Raw genomic sequence first — 24,484 nt, 5'->3', positions numbered from 1 at the left:
GATGTAATAGTGACGTCAAAATCATGCGCCTGTTGATGTTGTGCTCTTGTCTTTGCGAGCGACTAGAATTTTAGCCAAATTGCGAATTAAATTGCCATTTAAAAGACATCAGACGTTTACATTGTATTTTAACGACCTGTTTTCGTACTCCTGTGTAAAGGCTGTAAATCGGAGTCGGTAAGACTACAATTCAGATGAAGTATTGAAGTGACAGCTTTCCAATATGACCGCTGTGGACGTGGAAGATGAGAGTATTCTGGCTTCAATATTTAAAGACAGCTTTCCAGACAACTGGAGAGACAACCCCGACTTCGCAGCCTACTTGTCAGAGCTCAGTTCGTTTGGCGTGGAGAAATTAAACCGTGAACCGGAGCGGTTGGCGGAGGAGAGGGCGCAGATACTGCAGCAGACCCGGGAGCTCGCCTTCTCCAACTACAAGACGTTCATCCGCACCGCGGACTGCACCGAGGAGATTTACCGAGACTTTGGCCGTGTGGAAAGCAGTGTTTCCAAACTCCTCGACAAGTTGCCCAGCTTCGGTGAAAAATGCAGGTTAGTGGTAAAGTTAGACAAATACTCTCTGTCGTTTTGACATGTCATGTTATTTACGTGATAGTGCCCGAGAAACCGGTGTTTGGAGGATATATTGGCACAGGTGTTAGGTCGACAATCTCCCCCCTGCCAGAACCCCCCTTTCTAATTTCCTTAATTTTGTGGCTAGAGTCAAATACTTAATATAGAACAAGCTTCACGTCAGGATAGACAACCGAAATTAATAATTATTATATTAAACATAGAGGAGAGAGTAAAATGTTGATGTAACAGTGTAACTTTAAACCGCCCCCTCGCCCCGACACGGGCGCGAACCAGGGACCCTCTGCACAGTCATCAACAACAGTCACCCACGAAGCGTCGTTACCCATCGCTCCACAAAAGCCGCGGCCCTTGCAGAGCAAGGGGCAACACTACTTCTAGGTTTCAGAGCAAGTGACGTAACTGATTGAAACGCTACTAGCGCGTACCCGCTAGCTAGCTAGCCATTTCACATCCGTTACATTGGCAAGCAATAAACATTTCAGAACAACTATGGCTGAATTATTATCCTTACACTTTCAAACATACTAGTCGAATATGACATGGGAGAGATGACGTATTTTGGCAAAGAGATTTATTTATAGAATAATACAAAATCAGTTGCGGGTTTAGGTACACGTGGGCAGCCGCCCAGGGCGGCATCTTGCCGGGGGCACCGGGTGCGGGCGCGGTTCGCCAGGGCGGCATACAAGCCAGAACACCACAAACACTTGAAACAAATAGCCAAACCGAAAACTGTAGACAGAAATGCTTTCTGCTACTAGGACAACTTGTAAGACAACTCTGACAACGGAGTGAGGAGCAGAAATCTCAACTAGCAAGTTGCAGCAATGAAGAACGCGAAGGGGGGGAGAGAATTCTGGCAGGGGGGGAGATTTTCGGCACAACACCGGCAAACCGTGCCAACATATCCTCCAAACACCGGTTTCGTGGGCATTATCACTTCTATATAACGTGTTACCATCATATTCAAATAATATTTTCATGAAACTGTATTTTGATATATTTATTCATACTATTTCATCCTTCCACAATATATGACGTTAGTCCCGACACACAGAGGGTTGTTACCCAGCTGGCTGGTCGTTCATTCTATCAGCTCAGCCACCTTGCGGCCAACTTGCGGCCAACTTGCGGCCAGCTCGGCCAACTTGCAGCCAGCTCGGCCAACTTGCGGCCAACTTGCGACCAGCTCGGCCAACTTGCGGCCAACTTGCGGCCAGAACAGCCAACTTTCGGCCAGCTCGGCCAACTTGCGGCCAGAACAGCCAACTTGCGGCCAGCTCGGCCAACTTGCGGCCAGAACAGCCAACTTGCGGCCAGCTCGGCCAACTTGCGGCCAGAACAGCCAACTTGCGGCCAGCTCGGCCAACTTGCGGCCAGAACAGCCAACTTGCGGCCAGCTCGGCCAACTTGCGGCCAACTTGCGGCCAGAACAGCCAACTTGCGGCCAGAATAACAACAAAGTAGCTGCATTTGTTTAATCTGTTATCCATAACAATGAGCTAACGAGGCGTGATTTCGCCTGGCATAGAAAATGTGTTTACTAGTCAGGACACTGTTGTTCAGAGGAGCTAGCCAACAACACAGCAACAACACAATCACTTCAAACTGAAGCTGGAAAGACTGAAAACGAGCTGTACCAACTGTTGTTTAACCTATTTTCTATTGATTAATTCTTCGTATAACGTTATATCCATAAAAACGATCCTGATTCATTATTTCAACTGGCTGAGAAAAGCTGCCTTCCTGTCTCATCCCGTAAGGTATGCGACAACTGGAGATCGAATTTGAATATTGAGACAATGTTGCAAATGTCGGAGGAGACAGACTGCAAGATTTATACAAATCTCCGCTGTTGAAAACTAAATGTTAGTCTAAAATCAATGTGAGATAATGTCTATAGATCAAGTTCATAAATTGCCTGGCAGGGCTGATGAGATAGTGGATTGTGCGAACAGAGTAAATAGGTTAACGTCATAGATTTAGCCGGTGGTCATTTATGGAATAGACACCGGCTGGAATGCGGGTTTAACCAATCCGAATTCACGATTAGATCCACCCACCCGTTGTATAAATTGTCCTCCTTTACAATAGAGAATTACGTGTCCCACTTTGACAATCAAGGTGTCCCGATTTGCCAGTATCCAATAACAAGATGTGGTCTCAGGACAATTTGTGTTTGAGTAAATCATCCATCCCTGTGTTTGTCTTCCTGTTTTCTGTTGTATAATAGAGTTATTCAACTATTTAGAATGGTGTCATGTTGGGGGTTAAGACAATGGAATGATTCTGTGTCCCACTTTACCAATACTCACCCTATGTTTTCAATGTGAGCATACTGCCTCGGGCTCACCTTGTTAAGTGGTGGTGAGGTGCTGATAGCCTGTTGCCTGCATTTGAATGGTGAATGGGAGGCGCGCTTCAATTACCCGTTCAAAAATAAAAATAGTAGCTCTTTTTTTTTAAACTTACACAAATATTTATTTAAATGTTTTATCGTGCATCAAACGTGTTTTTAACACGGTCGTTTAGTTAATGTTTTACCCCAGCAGCAACCAGCTGAGGAGCAGCAGGAGAAATCTCAGAATAGGCTCTGTACGCTGTGATGGTTGTGTTGGATAAACGAGATACATGATGACTTCTGCATATTAACTTATAGACCGATAAGCATCACGGTCAAATGTTTTCTTACATTGACTGGTACTTCCATCAATCAATTAACATCATTATTTTGCAATGGGATTCATTTTCTCTCTGTCATTTTGGCAATTATTTATCAGCTTTTGTTTTTTTATAGACCAAAAGCGGCAATTGTCTGCTAACAGAAACCAAGGTGCTATCATGCCAACTCTAGCCTGAGTGCCAGTCTGTTTTTGCTGTCATGCCAACTCTAGCCTGAGTGCCAGTCTGTTTGTGCTGTCATGCCAACTCTAGCCTGAGTGCCAGTCTGTTTGTGCTGTCATGCCAACTCTAGCCTGAGTGCCAGTCTGTTTGTGCTGTCATGCCAACTCTAGCCTGAGTGCCAGTCTGTTTGTGTTATCATGCCAACTCTAGCCTGAGTGCCAGTCTGTTTGTGCTATCATGCCAACTCTAGCCTGAGTGCCAGTCTGTTTGTGCTATCATGCCAACTCTAGCCTGAGTGCCAGTCTGTTTGTGTTATCATGCCAACTCTAGCCTGAGTGCCAGTCTGTTTGTGTTATCATGCCAACTCTAGCCTGAGTGCCAGTCTGTTTGTGTTATCATGCCAACTCTAGCCTGAGTGCCAGTCTGTTTGTGCTATCATGCCAACTCTAGCCTGAGTGCCAGTCTATTTGTGCTATCATGCCAACTCTGGCCTGAGTTCCAGTCTGTTTGTGTTATCATGCCAACTCCTTGTCACTTATTGTCATGTTTGGATTGACAAGGACAGCAATATACTTGGCAAGAGCACAAACCGACTGGTACCGGGCTCACGTCTGTCTAGAACCAACAGACTGGTACCGGGCTCACGTCTATCTAGAACCAACAGACTGGTACCGGGCTCACGTCTGTCTAGAACAAACAGACTGGTACCGGGCTTACGTCTGTCTGGAACAAACATACTGGTACCGGGCTCACCTCCATCTAGAACCAACAGACTGGTACCGGGCTCACATCTATCTAGAACCAACAGACTGGTACCGGGCTCACGTCTATCTAGAACAAACAGACTGGTACCGGGCTAACGTCTATCTGGAACCGACAGACTGGTACCGGGCTCACGTCTATCTGGAACCGACAGACTGGTACCGGGCTCACGTCTATCTAGAACCGACAGACTGGTACCGGGCTCACGTCTATCTAGAACCGACAGACTGGTACCGGGCCCACGTCTATCTAGAACCGACAGACTGGTACCGGGCCCACGTCTATCTAGAACCGACAGACTGGTACCGGGCTCACGTCTATCTAGAACCGACAGACTGGTACCGGGCTCACGTCTGTCTAGAACCGACAGACTGGTACCGGGCTCACGTCTATCTAGAACCGACAGACTGGTACCGGGCTCACGTCTATCTAGAACCGACAGACTGGTACCGGGCTCACGTCTATCTAGAACCGACAGACTGGTACCGGGCTCACGTCTATCTGGAACCGACAGACTGGTACCGGCTCACGTCTATCTGGAACAAACAGACTGGTACCGGGCTCACGTCTATCTAGAACCAACAGACTGGTACCGGGCTCACGTCTGTCTAGAACCAACACTAGATCTCGTTGAATGTTACTGTTCCATGAACTGTTATAACAGTGTTTATTATGAACTGTTATAACAGTGTTTATTGTGAACTGTTATAACTGTGTTTATTATGAACTGTTATAACAGTGTTTATTATGACCTGTTATAACAGTGTTTATTATGGACTGTTATAACAGTGTTTATTATGGACTGTTATAACAGTGTTTTATGACCTGTTATAACAGTGTTTATTATGGACTGTTATAACTGTGTTTTATGACCTGTTATAACAGTGTTTATTATGAACTGTTATAACTGTTTATTATGAACTGTTATAACTGTGTTATTATGAACTGTTATAACTGTGTTTTATGACCTGTTATAACAGTGTTTATTATGAACTGTTAACATGATGAAGAACCTGTTGGTGTCTATCCTCTCCTTTAGGGGTTTTGTGAAGGAGGCGGAGGACATCGGGGCGAGCCGGAGGATGAACAGCCTGACTCTGAACCGCCACACAGAGATCCTGGAGATCTTAGAGATACCTCAGCTGATGGACACCTGCGTCCGGAATGGCTACTACGAGGAGGCTCTGGAACTGGCGGCCTACGTCAAGAGACTGGAGAAGAAACACTCGTCTCTACCCGTCATCCAGGTATTAATGCTCCAACTACCACTTCCTGTTTACACAGCTAGGAGTTACAGATCGTACCACTTCCTGTTTACACAGCTAGGAGTTACAGATCGTACCACTTCCTGTTTACACAGCTAGGAGTTACAGATCGTACCACTTCCTGTTTACACAGCTAGGAGTTACAGATCGTACCACTTCCTGTTTACACAGCTAGGAGTTACAGATCGTACCACTTCCTGTTTACACAGCTAGGAGTTACAGATCGTACCACTTCCTGTTTACACAGCTAGGAGTTACAGATCGTACCACTTCCTGTTTACACAGCTAGGAGTTACAGATCGTACCACTTCCTGTTTACACAGCTAGGAGTTACAGATCGTACCACTTCCTGTTTACACAGCTAGAAGTTACAGATCGTACCACTTCCTGTTTACACAGCTAGGAGTTACAGATCGTACCACTTCCTTATTATTATATACATTTTGTCTACACTCAGTCTGACAAGCTATGTGGTAGATCCAGAAATACCTCGTCTTAATACTGTAACAGTGTGATTCTCTGACCTCTGACCTGTGTGTCTTCTTCAGGGCATCGTCCAGGAGGTGCGTCAGTCAGCTCAGCTCATGCTGAACCAGCTGTTGCAGCAGCTACGTAGCAACTCCCAACTTCCTGTGTGCCTGCGTGTGATTGGCTACCTGCGCAGGATGGACGTGTTCACGGAGGCGGAGCTACGGGTCAAGTTCCTGCAGGCGCGGGGCAGCTGGCTCCATTCCATCCAGTCCACTGTCCCTGATGAGGACCCTTACTGCCACATCACCAAGACCATCGAGGCGTGTCGCGTGTGTAACCTGGCTTCAGTTATCTAGCAGTGGAATGAAGGACCAATGATGCTCCACTCCCCCCCTCTTTTATTCTCTGACATGTCCTTCCTCTGTTCCAGGTACATCTGTTTGACATCATCACCCAGTACAGAGCCATCTTCTCTGACGAGGACCCCCTGCTGTCTCCTGGTGACACAACACTTTATTTAATTTAAGGCTGAATTATTTGATACGATTTACAATTTTTTATAAATATGAAGTTTAAACACAACAATAATTATTTTAAAGACGTATTTACAAATATACAGTACATATGTTCTGGAAAAGCCCGTCAGTACAGGTCAATAGTCCAACTGAAGTGTCAGGTCACTGGCTGGGCAGCCTTGTGATGTACAGTGTCTTGTGTTGAAAGGTGGTCCGGGCCAGGCGGTGAACGAAGGGGCCATCTTCCACGGCTGGGTGGTGCAGCAGGTGTCTGACTTCCTGGTGACCCTGGACCGAGACCTCCAGAGGGGGGTGGGCGGACGCCTGGACTCCCTGCTGGGACAGTGCATGTACTTCGGCCTGTCCTTCAGCCGTGTTGGGGCAGACTTCCGCGGCCAGCTGGCCCCCATGTTCCAGCGCGTGGCGGCCGATACCTTCCGTAAAGCTGTAGAGGAAGCCGTGGAGAGGTTCCAGGAGGACATGAACCTGTATACTCTGATCTCTCTCCCTTCTATGCTGGCTGGGGGCTCCATGCCAGGTACCGTCCAGCCCCCCAGTACCCAGCCAGGCACCCTCCAGCCCCCCATGGCTCTGCTGGATTTCCCCCCTCTGGCCTGCTTCCTCAACAACATCTTGACGGCCTTCAACGACCTCAGGCTCTGTTGTCCCCTCGGTCTTGCCCAGCAGGTGACCGAGTATCTGGAGGACGCCCTGGTAAAGGTAACGAACGCCTGTCTGTCTCTGCTAACGCTACGCTACGTCTGCTGCTAAAGTTACCATATTGACACGTCTAGGCTGTCCCATGTTCTCTCTAGACGCGGTGGAGGGGACGTGGTAATCCAGTACAGTTGAAATGTATTCATGGATGTGATGAACACATCTGTTTCCTGGAAGCCACTGTGTCTCTGACCATGGTCACCCTGATAGGATCAGGTCCCCCTCCCCTCAGACTCTCCCCAGGCCCCTCCTCCCTCCCTCAGACTCTCCCCAGGTCCCGCCTCCCTCAGACTCTCCCCAGGTCCCCCCTCCTTCAGACTCTCCCCAGGTCCCCCCCCCCCCCCCCCCCTCAGACTCTCCCCAGGTCCCCCCTCCTTCAGACTCTCCCCAGGTCCCCCCCCCCCCCTCCCCTCAGACTCTCCCCAGGTCCCCCCCTCCCCTCCCCTCAGACTCTCCCCAGGTCCCCCCCTCCCCTCCCCTCAGACTCTCCCCAGGTCCCCCCCTTCCCTCAGACTCTCCCCAGGTCCCCCCCTTCCCTCAGACTCTCCCCAGGTCCCCCCTCCCCTCAGACTCTCCCCAGGTCCCCCCCTCCCCTCAGACTCTCCCCAGGTCCCGTCCCCCCCTCCCCTCCCCTCAGACTTTCCCCAGGTCCCCCCCTTCCCTCAGACTCTCCCCAGGTCCCCCCCTCCCCTCCCCTCAGACTCTCCCCAGGTCCCCCCCTTCCCTCAGACTCTCCCCAGGTCCCCCCCTTCCCTCACTCTCCCCAGGTCCCCCCCTCTCCTCCCCTCAGACTCTCCCCAGGTCCCCCCCTTCCCTCACTCTCCCCAGGTCCCCCCCTTCCCTCACTCTCCCCAGGTCCCCCCTCCCTCACTCTCCCCAGGTCCCCCCCTTCCCTCAGACTCTCCCCAGGTCCCCCCCTCCCCTCCCCTCCCCTCAGACTCTCCCCAGGTCCCCCCCTCCCCTCAGACTCTCCCCAGGTCCCCCCCTCCCCTCACTCTCCCCAGGTCCACCCCTTCCCTCAGACTCTCCCCAGGCCCCCCCTCCCTCCCTCAGACTCTCCCCAGGCCCCCCCTCCCTCCCTCAGACTCTCCCCAGGTCCCGCCTCCCTCAGACTCTCCCCAGGTCCCCCCTCCTTCAGACTCTCCCCAGGTCCCCCCCCCCCCCCCCCCCCTCAGACTCTCCCCAGGTCCCCCATCCCCTCAGACTCTCCCCAGGTCCCCCCCTCCCCTCCCCTCAGACTCTCCCCAGGTCCCCCCCTCCCCTCCCCTCAGACTCTCCCCAGGTCCCCCCCTTCCCTCAGACTCTCCCCAGGTCCCCCCCTCCCTCAGACTCTCCCCAGGCCCCCCCTCCCTCAGACTCTCCCCAGGTCCCCCCCTCCCCTCAGACTCTCCCCAGGTCCCGTCCCCCCCTCCCCTCCCCTCAGACTCTCCCCAGGTCCCCCCCTTCCCTCAGACTCTCCCCAGGTCCCCCCCTTCCCTCAGACTCTCCCCAGGTCCTCCCCTCCCCTCAGACTCTCCCCAGGTCCCCCCCTCCCCTCCCCTCAGACTCTCCCCAGGTCCCCCCCTTCCCTCAGACTCTCCCCAGGTCCCCCCCTTCCCTCACTCTCCCCAGGTCCCCCCCTCTCCTCCCCTCAGACTCTCCCCAGGTCCCCCCCTTCCCTCACTCTCCCCAGGTCCCCCCCTTCCCTCACTCTCCCCAGGTCCCCCCTCCCTCACTCTCCCCAGGTCCCCCCCTTCCCTCAGACTCTCCCCAGGTCCCCCCCTCCCCTCCCCTCAGACTCTCCCCAGGTCCCCCCCTCCCCTCAGACTCTCCCCAGGTCCCCCCCTCCCCTCAGACTCTCCCCAGGTCCACCCCTTCCCTCAGACTCTCCCCAGGTCCCCCCTCCCTCACTCTCCCCAGGTCCCCCCCTTCCCTCAGACTCTCCCCAGGTCCCCCCCTTCCCTCAGACTCTCCCCAGGTCCCCTCTCCCCAGGTCCCCTCTCCCCCTCACTCTCCCCAGGTCCCCCCCTCCCCTCAGACACCCCAGTTCCCCCCTCCCCTCAGACTCTCCCCAGGTCCCCCCCCCCCCTCAGACTCTCCCCAGGTCCCCCCTCCATCAGACTCTCCCCTGGTCCCCCCCTCCATCAGACTCTCCCCTGGTCCCCCCCTCCCCTCCCCTCAGACTCTCCCCTGGTCCCCCCCTCCCCTCAGACTCTCCCCTGGTCCCCCCTCCCCTCACTCTCCCCTGGTTCCCCCTCCTCTCAGACTCTCCCCAGGTCCCCCCTTCCCTCAGACTCTCCCCAGGTCCCCCCCTTCCCTCAGGCTCTCCCCAGGTCCCCCCCCCCCCCCCTCAGACTCTCGCCAGGTCCCCCCTCCCCCTCAGACTCTCCCCAGGTCCCCCTCAGACTCTCCCCACGTCCCCCTCAGACTCTCCCCAGGTCCCCCCTCCCCCTCAGACTCTCCCCAGGTCCCCCCCTCCCCCTCAGACTCTCCCCAGGTCCCCCCCTCCCCTCAGACACTCCCAGTTCCCCCCCTCCCCTCACTCTCCCCAGGTCCCCCCTCCCATCAGACTCTCCCCAGGTCCCCCCTCCCCATCAGACTCTCCCCAGGTCCCCCCCTCCCCTCACTCTCCCCAGGTCCCCCCTCCCTCAGACTCTCCCCAGGTCCCCCCTCCCCTCAGACTCTCCCCAGGTCCCCCCTCCCCTCACTCTCCCCAGGTCCCCCCTCCCCTCAGACTCTCCCCAGCCCCCCCCCTCCCCTCAGACTCTCCCCAGCCCCCCCCCTCCCTCAGACTCTCCCCAGGTCCCCCCCTCCCTCAGACTCTCCCCAGGTCCCCCCCTCCCTCAGACTCTCCCCAGGTCCCCCCTCCCCTCAGACTGGTTGTATCTCATGACCTCCTCTCCCCTCCCCAGGTCCCCCCTCCCCTCAGACTGGTTGTATCTCATGACCTCCTCTCCCCTCCCCAGGTCCCCCCTCCCCTCAGACTCTCCCCAGGTCCCCCTCCCCTCAGACTCTCCCCAGGTACCCCCTCCCCTCAGACTGGTTGTATCTCATGACCTCCTCTCCCCTCCCCAGGTCCCCCCTCCCCTCAGACTCTCCCCAGGTCCCCCCTCCCCTCAGACTGGTTGTATCTCATGACCTCCTCTCCCCTCCCCAGGTCCCCCCTCCCCTCAGACTCTCCCCAGGTCCCCCCCCCTCAGACTCTCCCCAGGTCCCCCTCCCCTCAGACTCTCCCCAGGTACCCCCTCCCCTCAGACTGGTTGTATCTCATGACCTCCTCTCCCCTCCCCAGGTCCCCCCTCCCCTCAGACTCTCCCCAGGCCCCCCCTCCCCTCAGACTGGTTGTATCTCATGACCTCCTCTCCCCTCCCCAGGTCCCCCCTCCCCAGGCCCCCCCTCCCCTCAGACTGGTTGTATCTCATGACCTCCTCTCCCCTCCCCAGGTCCCCCCTCCCCAGGCCCCCCCTCCCCTCAGACTGGTTGTATCTCATGACCTCCTCTCCCCTCCCCAGGTCACCAAGCTGATCGTGGCGTTCCACCGGGCTGAAGAGACGGCCTTCAGCGACCGAGAGAAGGACCTGTTTGTCCAATTCTGCTGTTCCTTCGCTGAGGACGTGGTGCCTTTCCTCAACCGCTGTCTGCAGGTCCTGTTCCCCCCAGCACAGCTCTCTGTCATACTGGGTAAATACTCTGTCACGTCCCCCCCCAGCACAGCTCTCTGTCATACTGGGTAAATACTCTGTCACGTCCCCCCCCAGCACAGCTCTCTGTCATACTGGGTAAATACTCTGTCACGTCCCCCCAGCACAGCTCTCTGTCATACTGGGTAAATACTCTGTCACGTCCCCCCCCCAGCACAGCTCTCTGTCATACTGGGTAAATACTCTGTCACGTCCCCCCCCCCCCCAGCACAGCTCTCTGGGTAAATACTATGTTACGTCCCCCCAGCACAGCTCTCTGGGTAAATACTATGTTACGTCCCCCACGACAACCTCTATAGTAATGTGAACATCCACAGTAACAACCTCTATAGTAATGTGAAACATCCACTATAGTAATGTGACACATCCACAGTAACAACCTCTATAGTAATGTGACACATCCACAGTAACAACCTCTATAGTAATGTGAAACATCCACAGTAGCAACCTCTATAGTAATGTGAAACATCCACAGTAACAACCTCTATAGTAATGTGAAACATCCACAGTAACAACCTCTATAGTAATGTGAAACATCCACAGTAACAACCTCTATAGTAATGTGAAACGTCCACAGTAACAACCTCTATAGTAATGTGAAACGTCCACAGTAACAACCTCTATAGTAATGTGAAACATCCACAGTAACAACCTCTATAGTAATGTGAAACATCCACAGTAACAACCTCTATAGTAATGTGAAACATCCACAGTAACAACCTCTATAGTAATGTGAAACGTCCACAGTAACAACCTCTATAGTAATGTGAAACATCCACAGTAACAACCTCTATAGTAATGTGAAACATCCACAGTAACAACCTCTATAGTAATGTGAAACATCCACAGTAACAACCTCTATAGTAATGTGAAACATCCACAGTAACAACCTGTATAGTAATGTGAAACGTCCACAGTAACAACCTGTATAGTAATGTGAAACGTCCACAGTAACAACCTCTATAGTAATGTGAAACATCCACAGTAACAACCTCTATAGTAATGTGAAACATCCACAGTAACAACCTCTATAGTAATGTGAACGTCCACAGTAACAACCTCTATAGTAATGTGAAACATCCACAGTAACAACCTCTATAGTAATGTGAAACATCCACAGTAACAACCTCTATAGTAATGTGAAACATCCACAGTAACAACCTCTATAGTAATGTGAAACATCCACAGTAACAACCTGTATAGTAATGTGAAACGTCCACAGTAACAACCTCTATAGTAATGTGAAACATCCACAGTAACAACCTCTATAGTAATGTGAAACGTCCACAGTAACAACCTCTATAGTAATGTGAAACGTCCACAGTAACAACCTCTATAGTAATGTGAAACATCCACAGTAACAACCTCTATAGTAATGTGAAACATCCACAGTAACAACCTCTATAGTAATGTGAAACATCCACAGTAACAACCTCTATAGTAATGTGAAACATCCACAGTAACAACCTCTATAGTAATGTGAAACATCCACAGTAACAACCTCTATAGTAATGTGAAACGTCCACAGTAACAACCTCTATAGTAATGTGAAACATCCACAGTAACAACCTCTATAGTAATGTGAAACATCCACAGTAACAACCTCTATAGTAATGTGAAACATCCACAGTAACAACCTCTATAGTAATGTGAAACGTCCACAGTAACAACCTCTATAGTAATGTGAAACATCCACAGTAACAACCTCTATAGTAATGTGAAACATGGGTTTTGTCCTCCAGGTGTCCCTCCAACTCAAGTCCACCAGTACAGCAGTCTGGGTTGTATTGACGTGAGTCCAGTCCTGGAGCCTCTGGCGTTTGTTCTTCCCAAGAGGGAGACGGTGACTCCGATGGTAGAAGACCTCAGTGTTGAGCTGGACGGTCTCACCACAGCTGATCCTCAACCGACACTTCCTGTTGACAACCTGGGACTTCCTGGTCTTGAACCGATAGCAGGCCCGGAACCTGTAGAGGAGGATCCCATGGTCTCATCCACCATATCTACTGAGTTTGTGTCCGAGACAGGTCTGACCTCTGACCCTGAACTGGAAGCCATTTTGAATGACCCTAACCCTGTACTGGACGACCCAGAGAGACCAAGGGCTGACAGCCACCGTGAAGTACAGGACGACCCTGAGTTGGAGGCCATACTGAATCCCCCAAAGCCTGTACTGACCGCCCCAGAACATAACCCAGTCCTAGAGCCTGTACTGACCGCCCCAGAACATAACCCAGTCCTAGAGCCTGAGGTAAACAGTGAGCCATCAGAGCCTGAGGTAAACCCGGAAGTAGCAGAGAATTAACCCTCAGGAGTGTTGGCTAGGTTGACTAACAATAGCCTTGAATCTCAGTTATAATGCATTTTGACTAGTTCATTTAACAATTTACCCTTTCCAGGAATGTTTCCAATGCTTTAGCTTGTATATACTGCCATCTAATCTGGGTATGACTGGTTGGAGAATGTGCTTAACTATGTAATACATTTAAAATAGTTTATTTCTACTGTAAGATGGATGTTCATGATTAAAATATATCCAAAACAGAAATGTCTTCAAACTGTGTTTTAATTAGGGGCATCAAAAAATGTCAGAGCAGGTTTCATACACAAGCCTAGAAAGTGCAAATACCTTCAGGCTTTTACAAACTTGGTAGTTACCGTATAACATTATTCGAACATGGAATTCATTAAGTTGAACCTTTTTAAAAAATTGTAATTTTATACAAAAACATCAGTATTAAATCCAGCTATCTTCACTGTTCAGTTGCTGGGAATTCTGTTTAGTGGAACTTGTGTAGAAGATGGTTTCCGATTCTTCAAGATGGCTTCCGCCTCTTCAAGATGGTTTCCGATTCTTCAAGATGGCTTCCGATTCTTCAAGATGGTTTCCGATTCTTCAAGATGGTTTCCGATTCTTCAAGATGGTTTCCGATTCTTCAAGATGGCTTCTTCAACATTTCTTCTTGCGGGCAGCGTTGGGGTTGGCCCTCCTCCGCCCCCCTCCGCCCGCTCCGTCTGTGATGTGCAGGTTGGCAGAGCGGCTGTAGATGTCGTGATCAGAGAAAGGTGAGCCGCCCCCGGCCAGGTAGTCTGGGTTTAAGACGTCCGTCTTCTGGCGGGCTTTACGGGACACACGCTGCTGGGGGAAACGCTGGTCCTCCACCAGGTGGGGGTTGCTGCCGTGTTTGCCCCCTTGTGGCAGGGGCAGGGAGTACTACGGGGAACAGAGAGCGTACATTAGTCTGCCCCCTTGTGGCAGGGAGTACTACGGGGAACAGAGAGTACTACGGGGAACAGAGAGCGTACATTAGTCTGCCCCCTTGTGGCAGGGAGTACTACGGGGAACAGAGAGCGTACATTAGTCTGCCCCCTTGTGGCAGGGAGTACTACGGGGAACAGAGAGCGTACATTAGTCTGCCCCCTTGTGGCAGGGAGTACTACGGGGAACAGAGAGCGTACATTAGTCTGCCCCCTTGTGGCAGGGAGTACTACGGGGAACAGAGAGTACATTAGTCTGCCCCCTTGTGAAAGGGAGTACTACGGGAACAGAGAGCGTACATTAGTCTGCCCCCTTGTGGCAGGGAGTACTATGGGGAGCGTACATTAGCTCCTTCCTCTAGACTAGCGTTTACCATTGCTTATTGTAAATGATTGAGGTGGAATGCTAGTCTGCAACTGCTACAGTACCAGAGTGGAGAAGCTAGTCTGCAGGTAGCCTAGTTAGAGCGTTGGACCAGTAACCAGCAGGTAGCCTAGTGGTTAGAGCGTTGGACTAGTAACCAGCAGGTAGACTAGTGGTTAGAGCGTTGGACTAGTAACCAGCAGGTAGCCTAGTGGTTAGAGCGTTGGACTAGTAACCAGCAGGTAGCCTAGTGGTTAGAGCGTTGGACTAGTAACCAGCAGGTAGCCTAGTGGTTAGAGCGTTGGGCCAGTAACCAGCAGGTAGCCTAGTGGTTAGAGCGTTGGACTAGTAACCAGCAGGTAGCCTAGTGGTTAGAGCGTTGGACTAGTAACCAGCAGGTAGCCTAGTGGTTAGAGCGTTGGACTAGTAACCAGCAGGGAGCCTAGTGGTTAGAGTGTTGGGTCAGTAACCAGCAGGTAGCCTAGTGGTTGGACTAGTAACCAGCAGGTAGCCTAGTGGTTAGAGTGTTGGACCAGTAACCAGCAGGTAGCCTAGTGGTTAGAGTGTTGGACTAGTAACCAGCAGGTAGCCTAGTGGTAAGAGTGTTGGACTAGTAACTGAAAGGTTTACCTAGTCAGTTTCCCCCCAACTGACTAGGTATCCCCCCCGTTTCCCCCCAACTGACTAGGTATCCCCCCCGTTTCCCCCCAACTGACTGGGTATCCCCCTCGTTTCCCCCCAACTGACTGGGTATCCCCCCAGTTTCCCCCCAACCGACTGGGTATCCCCCCCGTTTCCCCACCAACTGACTAGGTATCCCCCCCGTTTCCCCCCAACTGACTAGGTATCCCCCCCAACTGACTAGGTATCCCCACCAACTGACTAGGTATCCCCCCCGTTTCCCCACCAACTGACTAGGTATCCCCCCCGTTTCCCACCAACTGACTAGGTATCCCCCCCGTTTCCCCACCAACTGACTGGGTATCCCCCCAGTTTCCCCCCAACTGACTAGGTATCCCCCCCCAACTGACTAGGTATCCCCCCCAACTGACTAGGTATCCCCCCCAACTGACTAGGTATCCCCCCCGTTTCCCCACCAACTGACTAGGTATCCCCCCTGTTTCCCCCCAACTGACTGGGTATCCCCCCCATTTTCCCCCCAACTGACTAGGTATCCCCCCTGTTTCCCCCCAACTGACTGGGTATCCCCCCCAACTGACTGGGTATCCCCCCCATTTCCCCAACTGACTGGGTATCTCCCCCTTTTCCCCCCAACTGACTAGGTATCAACCCCAACTGACTGGGTATCCCCCCCGTTTCCCCAACTGACTGGGTATCCCCCCCGTTTCCCCAACTGACTGGGTATCCCTCCCCGTTTCACCAACTGACTGGGTATCCCTCCCCGTTTCACCCAACTGACTGGGTATCCCTCCCCGTTTCACCCCCAACTGATTGGGTATCCCCCCCGTTTCCCCACCAACTGACTGGGTATCCCCCCTGTTTCCCCCCAACTGACTGGGTATCCCCCCCATTTTCCCCCCAACTGACTAGGTATCCCCCCTGTTTCCCCCCAACTGACTGGGTATCCCCCCCATTTCCCCAACTGACTGGGTATCTCCCCCTTTTCCCCCCAACTGACTAGGTATCAACCCCAACTGACTGGGTATCCCCCCCGTTTCCCCAACTGACTGGGTATCCCCCCCGTTTCCCCAACTGACTGGGTATCCCTCCCCGTTTCACCAACTGACTGGGTATCCCTCCCCGTTTCACCAACTGACTGGGTATCCCCCCCGTTTCACCCCCAACTGACTGGGTATCCCTCCCGTTTCACCCCCAACTGACTGGGTATCCCCCCCGTTTCCCCCCCAACTGAATGGGTATCCCCCCATTTTACCTCCAACTGAATGGGTATCCCCCCGTTTCCCCAACTGACTAGGTATCCCCCTTTTCCCCAACTGACTGGGTATCCCCCCCGTTTCCCCAACTGACTAGGTATCCCCCAAACTGACTAGGTATCAACCCCAACTGACTGAGTATCCCCCCCGTTTCCCCAACTGACTGGGTATCCCCCCCTTTCCCCCAACTGACTAGGTATCCCCCCCTTTTACACCCAACTGACTACAGCATGTAGAAGCTGCACATTTGATACAACAAATGTCATCTGAAAAAAAAATACTGAATCATTATGTAAGATGAGTTCCCTACCACAGTATGATGTTTCCTTGTCGTCTGGGCCTGGTACCAATTCATCCACTTACCCTGTTTCCTTTAGGATTGAAGATAAGTTTCCTACCACACAGTATGATGTTTCCTTGTCGTCTGGGCCTGGTACCAATCCATCCATTTACCCTGTTTCCTTTAGGATTGATAATGTTTCCTACCACAGTATGATGTGGGTCTGGGCCTGGTACCAATACATCCACTCACCCTCTTCCCTTTGGGGTTGAGCACTTTGGGGTTCTTTGAGAGATGCATCTGGATGCTTCCGTCCTCGCTGACCGTCACGGCCACCTTCTTCAACGTTCTGTTGCCACAGTGTGGACAGAAAACCTTATTCATGTTGGTGGTGGTCCTATGACAAATAGAGAAGGTCAGACTATCCGTTTAATTAAACCTCTTAACTTCTCTAGGGTAGGGGGCAGCATTCGGAATTTTGGATGAAAAGCATGCCCAAATTAAACTGCCTGCTTCTCGGACCCAGAAGATATGCATATAACTGGTAGATTTGGATAGAAAACACTCTAAAGTTTCCAAAACTGTTAAAATAGTGTCTGTGAGTATAACAGAACTGATTGGCAGGCGAAAACCTGAGAAAAATCCATTCGGGAAGTAGTTTGTTTTGTTTTGTAGTTTTCTATTCAATGCCATTACAGTATCCATTGACTTAGGACTCAAGTTGCAGTTCCTATGCCTTCCACTAGATGTCAACAGTCTTTAGAAATTGTTTCAGGCTTGCATTCTGAAAGATGAGTAAGTAAGAGCAGTCTGAATGAGTGGACCCTAAAGTGTCACAGAGCTTTTTACTGCGCGCGACCGAGAGAGTGCCTTTCTTGTTTACCTTTTATATTGACGACGTTATTGTCCGGTTGAAATATTATCGATTATTTAGGCTAAAAACAACCTGAGGTTTGAATATAAACATCGTTTGACATGTTTCTATGAATTTTACGGATACAATTTGGATTTTTTTGTCTGTTTTGACTGCGTTTGAGCCTGTGGATTACTGAAGAAAACGCGCGAACAAAACTGAGGTTTTTGGATATAAAGAGACTGTATCGAACAAAAGGAACATTTATTGAGTAAATGAATGTCTGCTGAGTGCAACCATATGAAGATCATCAAAGGTAAGGGATACATTTTATCTCTATTTCTGACTTGTGTAACTCTTCTACTTGGCTGGTTACTGTTTGTAATGATTTGTCTAGTGGGCTATGTTCTCAAATAATCGTAACGTATGCTTTCGCCGTAAAGCATTTTTTTAAATCTGACACCGTGGTTGGATTCACAAGCAGTTAATCTTTAAACCTATGTAAAATATGTTTTGTTTTCTGAATTTTTATAACGAGTATTTCTGTAATTGAATTTGGCGCCCGGCAGTTTCACTGGCTATTGAAGAGGTGGGACGCTACCGTCTCACGTACCCAAGAGAGGTTAAACGCTGTAACTGTTTTAAAGACCAAGGTTGAGTATAAGTTTCCTAATATTTAAAAAGTTGTCTAATTACTAAACTGGTCCTGGTGACATCAACGGCTGGGGTTTCTTTTGGTTTTTATTGACTGCTAAAAAGGAGGTACTCACTTGAAACAGGCGTGACATCGCAGGATGTAATTCCTGGCCTGCTTGATGAGCATCCCGTTCACAGAGAGGACATGGAGCCCGATCTGAATCAGGACGTTCTGGTGAACAAAACCCGGTTTCGGTCAACAGGCCGACCCAACTGGATGGTTCTGAATGTAGAATCTAAAAACGGGTCTCAACAGAACTTAATCAACGTCAACTATTACCACTCGGGGACGTAGACAAAGATGAGTTTGCCGAACTATTCCGAGTTCATTTAACCAGAATCTTAAGTTCCAAATGGCAACCCAATTCCCTATTATAGTGTACTACTTATGCACTACCTATGGGCCCTGGTTAGAAGTAGTGCACTATCAAGGGAATAGGGGTCCGTTTGGGCCTCGGTACCTGCATAGCGAAGTCGGTGGTGAGACACGCCACTTTAACGTCCACAGGCGACGCCCAGATCCCCGTCTCCATCTGAACCTGTTTAATGTTGCTAGGGGTGATCCAACCGCCGCCATCCTCCTCCTCCTCTTCCTCCTCCTCCTCCTCTGACCCACTGCCGTGCTCCTCTGACCCGGTCCCGGTCCCAGGTTCTGTGTGGACGGTGTCCGCTGCTCCGTCTGATATTGACAGGTCCTGAATGTCCTGCAGGTAAATAACAAGGACCACATCATCAGCACCGACAATGATTCAGAGAGAGAAAGGTGATTCAGAGAGAGAAAGGGGATTCAGAGAGAGAAAGGGGATTCAGAGAGAGAAAGGTGATTCAGAGAGAGAAAGGTGATTCAGAGAGAGAAAGGTGATTCAGAGAGAGAAAGGTGATTCATTGTGAATCCATCTTTGACGACTGCGTGTCAATCTGTCCAACGTTTTAAACGTTTCCATCACATGGTTCAATCCCTCAACAACCGCAGTAGGACAGGAACCCTGATGACGTGTTGCTCAGAGGACAACTGCAGTAGGACAGGAACCCTGATGACGTGTTGCTCAGAGGTCAACCGCAGTAGGACAGGAACCCTGATGACGTGTTGCTCAGAGGACAACCGCAGTAGGACAGGAACCCTGATGACGTGTTGCTCAGAGGACAACTGCAGTAGGACAGGAACCCTGATGACGTGTTGCTCAGAGGTCAACCGCAGTAGGACAGGAACCCTGATGACGTGTTGCTCAGAGGACAACCGCAGTAGGACAGGAACCCTGATGACGTGTTGCTCAGAGGACAACCGCAGTAGGACAGGAACCCTGATGACGTGTTGCTCAGAGGACAACTGCAGTAGGACAGGAACCCTGATGACGTGTTGCTCAGAGGTCAACTGCAGTAGGACAGGAACCCTGATGACGTGTTGCTCAGAGGACAACCGCAGTAGGACAGGAACCCTGATGACGTGTTGCTCAGAGGACAACCGCAGTAGGACAGGAACCCTGATGACGTGTTGCTCAGAGGACAACTGCAGTAGGACAGGAACCCTGATGACGTGTTGCTCAGAGGACAACCGCAGTAGGACAGGAACCCTGATGACGTGCTGCCCAGCAGGTCAGAGGTAGTGTGTTCTACTCACCACTAGTTCCAGCAGGTCAGAGGTAGTGTGTTCTACTCATCACTAGTTCCAGCAGGTCAGAGGTAGTGTGTTCTACTCATCACTAGTTCCAGCAGGTCAGAGGTAGTGTGTTCTACTCACCACTAGTTCCAGCAGGTCAGAGGTCGAAGCAGGTCAGAGGTAGTGTGTTCTACTCACCACTAGTTCCAGCAGGTCAGAGGTAGTGTGTTCTACTCACCACTAGTTCCAGCAGGTCAGAGGTAGTGTGTTCTACTCACCACTAGTTCCAGCAGGTCAGAGGTAGTGTGTGCTACTCACCACTAGTTCCAGCAGGTCAGAGGTAGTGTGTTCTACTCACCACTAGTTCCAGCAGGTCAGAGGTAGTGTGTGCTACTCACCACTAGTTCCAGCAGGTCAGAGGTAGTGTGTTCTACTCACCACTAGTTCCAGCAGGTCAGAGGTAGTGTGTGTTCTACTCACCACTAGTTCCAGCAGGTCAGAGGTAGTGTGTTCTACTCACCACTAGATCCAGCAGGTCAGAGGTAGTGTGTTCTACTCACCACTAGATCCAGCAGGTCAGAGGTAGTGTGTTCTACTCACCACTAGATCCAGCAGGTCAGAGGTAGTGTGTTCTACTCACCACTAGATCCAGCAGGTCAGAGGTAGTGTGTTCTACTCACCACTAGTACCAGCAGGTCAGAGGTAGTGTGTTCTACTCACCACTAGTTCCAGCAGGTCAGAGGTAGTGTGTTCTACTCACCACTAGTTCCAGCAGGTCAGAGGTAGTGTGTTCTACTCACCACTAGTTCCAGCAGGTCAGAGGTAGTGTGTTCTACTCACCACTAGTTCCAGCAGGTCAGAGGTAGTGTTCTACTCACCACTAGTTCCAGCAGGTCAGAGGTAGTGTGTTCTACTCCCCACTAGTTCCAGCAGGTCAGAGGTAGTGTGTTCTACTCACCACTAGTTCCAGCAGGTCAGAGGTAGTGTGTTCTACTCACCACTAGTTCCAGCAGGTCAGAGGTAGTGTGTTCTACTCACCACTAGTTCCAGCAGGTCAGAGGTAGTGTGTTCTACTCACCACTAGTTCCAGCAGGTCAGAGGTAGTGTGTTCTACTCACCACTAGTTCCAGCAGGTCAGAGGTAGTGTGTTCTACTCACCACTAGTTCCAGCAGGTCAGAGGTAGTGTGTTCTAGTTCCAGCAGGTCAGAGGTAGTGTGTTCTACTCCCCACTAGTTCCAGCAGGTCAGAGGTAGTGTGTTCTACTCCCCACTAGTTCCAGCAGGTCAGAGGTAGTGTGTTCTACTCCCCACTAGTTCCAGCAGGTCAGAGGTAGTGTGTTCTACTCACCACTAGTTCCAGCAGGTCAGAGGTAGTGTGTTCTACTCACCACTAGTTCCAGCAGGTCAGAGGTAGTGTGTTCTACTCACCACTAGTTCCAGCAGGTCAGAAGTAGTGTGTTCTACTCACCACTAGTTCCAGAAGGTCAGAGGTAGTGTGTTCTACTCACCACTAGATCCAGCAGGTCAGAGGTAGTGTGTTCTACTCACCACTAGTTCCAGCAGGTCAGAGGTAGTGTGTTCTACTCACCACTAGATCCAGCAGGTCAGAGGTAGTGTGTTCTACTCACCACTAGATCCAGCAGGTCAGAGGTAGTGTGTTCTACTCACCACTAGTTCCAGCAGGTCAGAGGTAGTGTGTTCTACTCACCACTAGATCCAGCAGGTCAGTGTCGAAGCAGGGCAGAGGGTTCCTCCAGAACTGGAAGCTGTTGTACTCTGCGATCTCTGGAGGGTTATAGCTGTGCTGCGTCTGTGCTGCTGGCGTCTGTGCTGCTGGCCTCTGGACCATGGAGGAGGAGAGGAGAACTCTTAACTACTATTGTAGATGTTGACAGAAGTGGTTGATTTGTACTAATGATCATCCCACATGGTTCCCCATTCACATGGTTCCCCATCCACATGGTTCCCCATCCACATGGTTCCCCATTCACATGGTTCCCCATTCACATGGTTCCCCATCCACATGGTTCCCCATCCACATGGTTCCCCATTCACATGGTTCCCCATCCACATGGTTCCCCATTCACATGGTTCCCCATCCACATGGTTCCCCATCCACATGGTTCCCCATTCACATGGTTCCCCATCCACATGGTTCCCCATCCACATGGTTCCCCATCCACATGGTTCCCCATCCACATGGTTCCCCATCCACATGGTTCCCCATTCACATGGTTGTTCTAGATGCTTTTTAGGTTGTTAATTTACTCAGTCTCTCATCTCAACATGCATACGGATCAGTACTCTGGATCAGTACTCTGGATCAGTACTCCGGATCAGTACTACGGATCAGTACTACGGATCAGTACTCTGGATCAGTACTCTGGATCAGTACTCTGGATCAGAACTCCGGATCAGAACTCCGGATCAGTACTACGGATCAGTACTCCGGATCAGAACTCCGGATCAGTACTACGGATCAGTACTCTGGATCAGTACTCTGGATCAGTACTCTGGATCAGTACTCTGGATCAGTACTACGGATCAGAACTCCGGATCAGAACTCCGGATCAGAACTCCGGATCAGTACTCTGGTTAACAACAGAGTTGATGTCATTGTTTTGGACTGTACCTTTGAGGGGAAGTGGAATCCTGCCACGCCGACGGGAGCCTCTGGATGTCTCCTTGTACTGGATACCTGGACCTGACCGCAGACGACATGTCAATGATGTGGACCCACTGGAACACTTACATCAAAGTTTATCATTGTGTTTACTTGATAGCTACCTACACAAATAGCTAGAACAAAGTGGGGGGGTTGGGGGAGGGGAGGGGGGGGGCACACAATGCAACTAGTCCGGGTAGCCAGGTTGCCAGAGGCTCAAAGTGGGGGGGTTGGGGGAGGGGGCACACAATGCAACTAGTCCGGGTAGCCAGGTTGCCAGAGGCTACTCTGTGCTTTAACTAGTCCCTTTCACTGGTTGTATCCCACATGGCAGCCTATTCCCTATATAGTGCACTACTTTAGACCAGAGCCCTATGGCAGCCTATTTCCTATATAGTGCACTACTTTAGACCAGAGCCCTATTCCCTATATAGTGCACTACTTTAGACCAGAGCCCTATTCCCTATATAGTGCAGAAAGGGAATCGGGTTCCATTAGGGGTCACGTCTCATTGATCACGGTCTTACCTTGACCTCCGGTTCTTTCCTCAGGTGGTCCGTCCCAACGTGTTCCCTCTCCAACTGGTATGCCAGAGCCAACACCTTGATGTCTGTGGCAGATAGGCTGGGGTAGTCTCCAGTCTTCTTGGAGAACTCAGTCACTCAACACAGACAGCAACACTCAGTACCGGCGTCACAATTCATGAAGATATGTTCAGTACCATCAACAACTATAGAAGTGATGCTGGAGAAACAGAGAGTGTCTACAAAAACAAATATCCAGTACGACAAATCAAACAACTAAAACTGAACAAATGTGTCATTTAAAAAGACCGTAGCTACCTAATCGGATGTCCTCTGGGTACGGCTCTTTGAAGTTGAGTTTATATGGTAGGACTGACAGACTCCTCCGCGTTGGCTTGTCTCTAATTTCCTCTACTACATCCTTCAGGGTATAGATATTCTTCCCGATTTCCTAGAAAATAAATATATATATATAAATATATATATATATATACAGCAATGTATAAATGATAATATACGCCGCTACATGATGTTGCTGTGGCCATTTAAACAGGATGAACCACGTTAACTAGCTATCCAGACCTGACATCAAGCACGCAGTTTGTGATAAAAGGTTATTCACATGAAATACTTCTGATCCCGGTGGACGTAACACCTGAAGAACATCGCGACTGATATGTGATGAAGTTCAAACCTCACCTGAAGAGGTGCTTTCTTCAAAAATCCTCCCGCATCTACGACAACATGTTCCACCATGGTAGCAGCCATCTTGGATAGCGATGTCCACAGCATCACCCAACCAACCAATCAGAAGACAGGAAGTAGTTCTCGCGTTCTCCGTGATTTGAGAGACAGGGGCGTCGTGTGACGTCTTGTTGGTGTTGTTGCGGGAGAAGAAGATGGCGGCTCGCTGGAGTAGTGAGACTGTGGTCGTGGAATTGCGAGACGCGCAGGTACTTGACTAAAACAGGGTTTAATTCAGAGTTGGGGACATGTAGCTAGCTAATGCGCAATGTGATGCCAAAGAGATGTATAACTTTCCCCTTCTGTCTGTGGTGTTGTCATGCTGTTCCTAGTGGAAAACAGTGGGAGCTGTTATCTTTCTGAGTAGTCAGAGAGTACCTGCAATGTGTCACAGTTAAATGATGTCACACTCAGTCGCAGGACTGTTGAAGTTTTGTTTCAACAGGTCAAATGTACCAGATCACACATCCAGTGTACAGACATTGTTCCACCAGATCACACATCCAGTGTACAGACATTGTTCCACCAGATCACACATCCAGTGTACAGACATTGTTCCACCAGATCACACATCCAGTGTACAGACATTGTTCCACCAGATCACACATCCAGTGTACAGACATTGTTCCACCAGATCACACATCCAGTGTACAGACATTGTTCCACCAGATCACACATCCAGTGTACAGACATTGTTCCACCAGATCACACATCCAGTGTACAGACATTGTTCCACCAGATCACACATCCAGTGTAC

The 24,484-nt window shown here is 50.8% G+C and overlaps 3 protein-coding genes across 4 annotated transcripts in view; 2 read left to right on the top strand and 1 right to left on the bottom strand.

The window, feature by feature from the left end:
• The first annotated feature begins 14 nt into the window (after positions 1-14).
• cog8 (component of oligomeric golgi complex 8) lies at positions 15-13,418 on the top strand. Its single transcript, XM_038996509.1, has 7 exons — positions 15-552; positions 5,243-5,450; positions 6,017-6,268; positions 6,370-6,439; positions 6,663-7,174; positions 10,663-10,831; positions 12,594-13,418. Exons 1-7 carry the CDS (start codon positions 224-226, stop codon positions 13,154-13,156), a joined length of 2,103 nt encoding a protein of 700 aa, XP_038852437.1. The 5' UTR covers positions 15-223; the 3' UTR covers positions 13,157-13,418.
• Positions 13,400-23,766, bottom strand: nob1 (NIN1 (RPN12) binding protein 1 homolog). Of its 2 annotated transcripts, XM_038996530.1 has the most exons (10): positions 23,683-23,766; positions 23,302-23,434; positions 22,987-23,120; positions 22,427-22,498; positions 21,503-21,634; positions 18,659-18,901; positions 18,272-18,369; positions 16,901-17,045; positions 13,801-14,065; positions 13,400-13,680 (listed from the first exon to the last, which is right to left on the bottom strand). In XM_038996530.1, exons 1-9 carry the CDS (start codon positions 23,749-23,751, stop codon positions 13,802-13,804), a joined length of 1,290 nt encoding a protein of 429 aa, XP_038852458.1. In that variant the 5' UTR covers positions 23,752-23,766; the 3' UTR covers positions 13,400-13,680; position 13,801. The 2 variants fall into 2 exon arrangements, with proteins under 2 accessions (XP_038852458.1, XP_038852449.1); XM_038996521.1 differs by having other exon boundaries at positions 13,400-14,065.
• Positions 23,767-23,838: 72 nt separating this feature from the next.
• wdr59 (WD repeat domain 59) overlaps positions 23,839-24,484 on the top strand; it is a 51,688-nt gene continuing 51,042 nt past the window's right edge. Inside the window, 1 exon segment of the mRNA XM_039000490.1 lies at positions 23,839-23,936. Within this exon segment, the coding sequence (XP_038856418.1) occupies positions 23,883-23,936 (54 nt within the window). The 5' untranslated portion in view covers positions 23,839-23,882.

This window comes from Salvelinus namaycush, chromosome 1, assembly GCF_016432855.1.
Source record: "Salvelinus namaycush isolate Seneca chromosome 1, SaNama_1.0, whole genome shotgun sequence".
NCBI lineage: Eukaryota > Metazoa > Chordata > Actinopteri > Salmoniformes > Salmonidae > Salvelinus > Salvelinus namaycush.
The sequence above is the reverse complement of the archived record's forward strand: the minus strand, read 5'-3'. Positions and strand labels throughout refer to the sequence as shown.

What these genes read in the sequence shown, in the direction of transcription:
- cog8 (XM_038996509.1), top strand. Translation starts at nt 224, where the DNA reads ATGACCGCTGTGGACGTGGAAGATGAGAGTATTCTGGCTTCAATATTT. An exon ending in AGCTTCGGTGAAAAATGCAG is followed by an intron (nt 553 to 5,242) that starts GTTAGTGGTAAA and finishes CCTCTCCTTTAG; the next exon opens with GGGTTTTGTGAAGGAGGCGG. An exon ending in TGGAGGACGCCCTGGTAAAG is followed by an intron (nt 7,175 to 10,662) that starts GTAACGAACGCC and finishes TCCCCTCCCCAG; the next exon opens with GTCACCAAGCTGATCGTGGC.
- nob1 (XM_038996521.1), bottom strand. Translation starts at nt 23,751, where the DNA reads ATGGCTGCTACCATGGTGGAACATGTTGTCGTAGATGCGGGAGGATTT. An exon ending in GATTCCACTTCCCCTCAAAG is followed by an intron (nt 21,635 to 22,426) that starts GTACAGTCCAAA and finishes TCCATGGTCCAG; the next exon opens with AGGCCAGCAGCACAGACGCC. An exon ending in CCACCGACTTCGCTATGCAG is followed by an intron (nt 18,370 to 18,658) that starts GTACCGAGGCCC and finishes TTTGTTCACCAG; the next exon opens with AACGTCCTGATTCAGATCGG.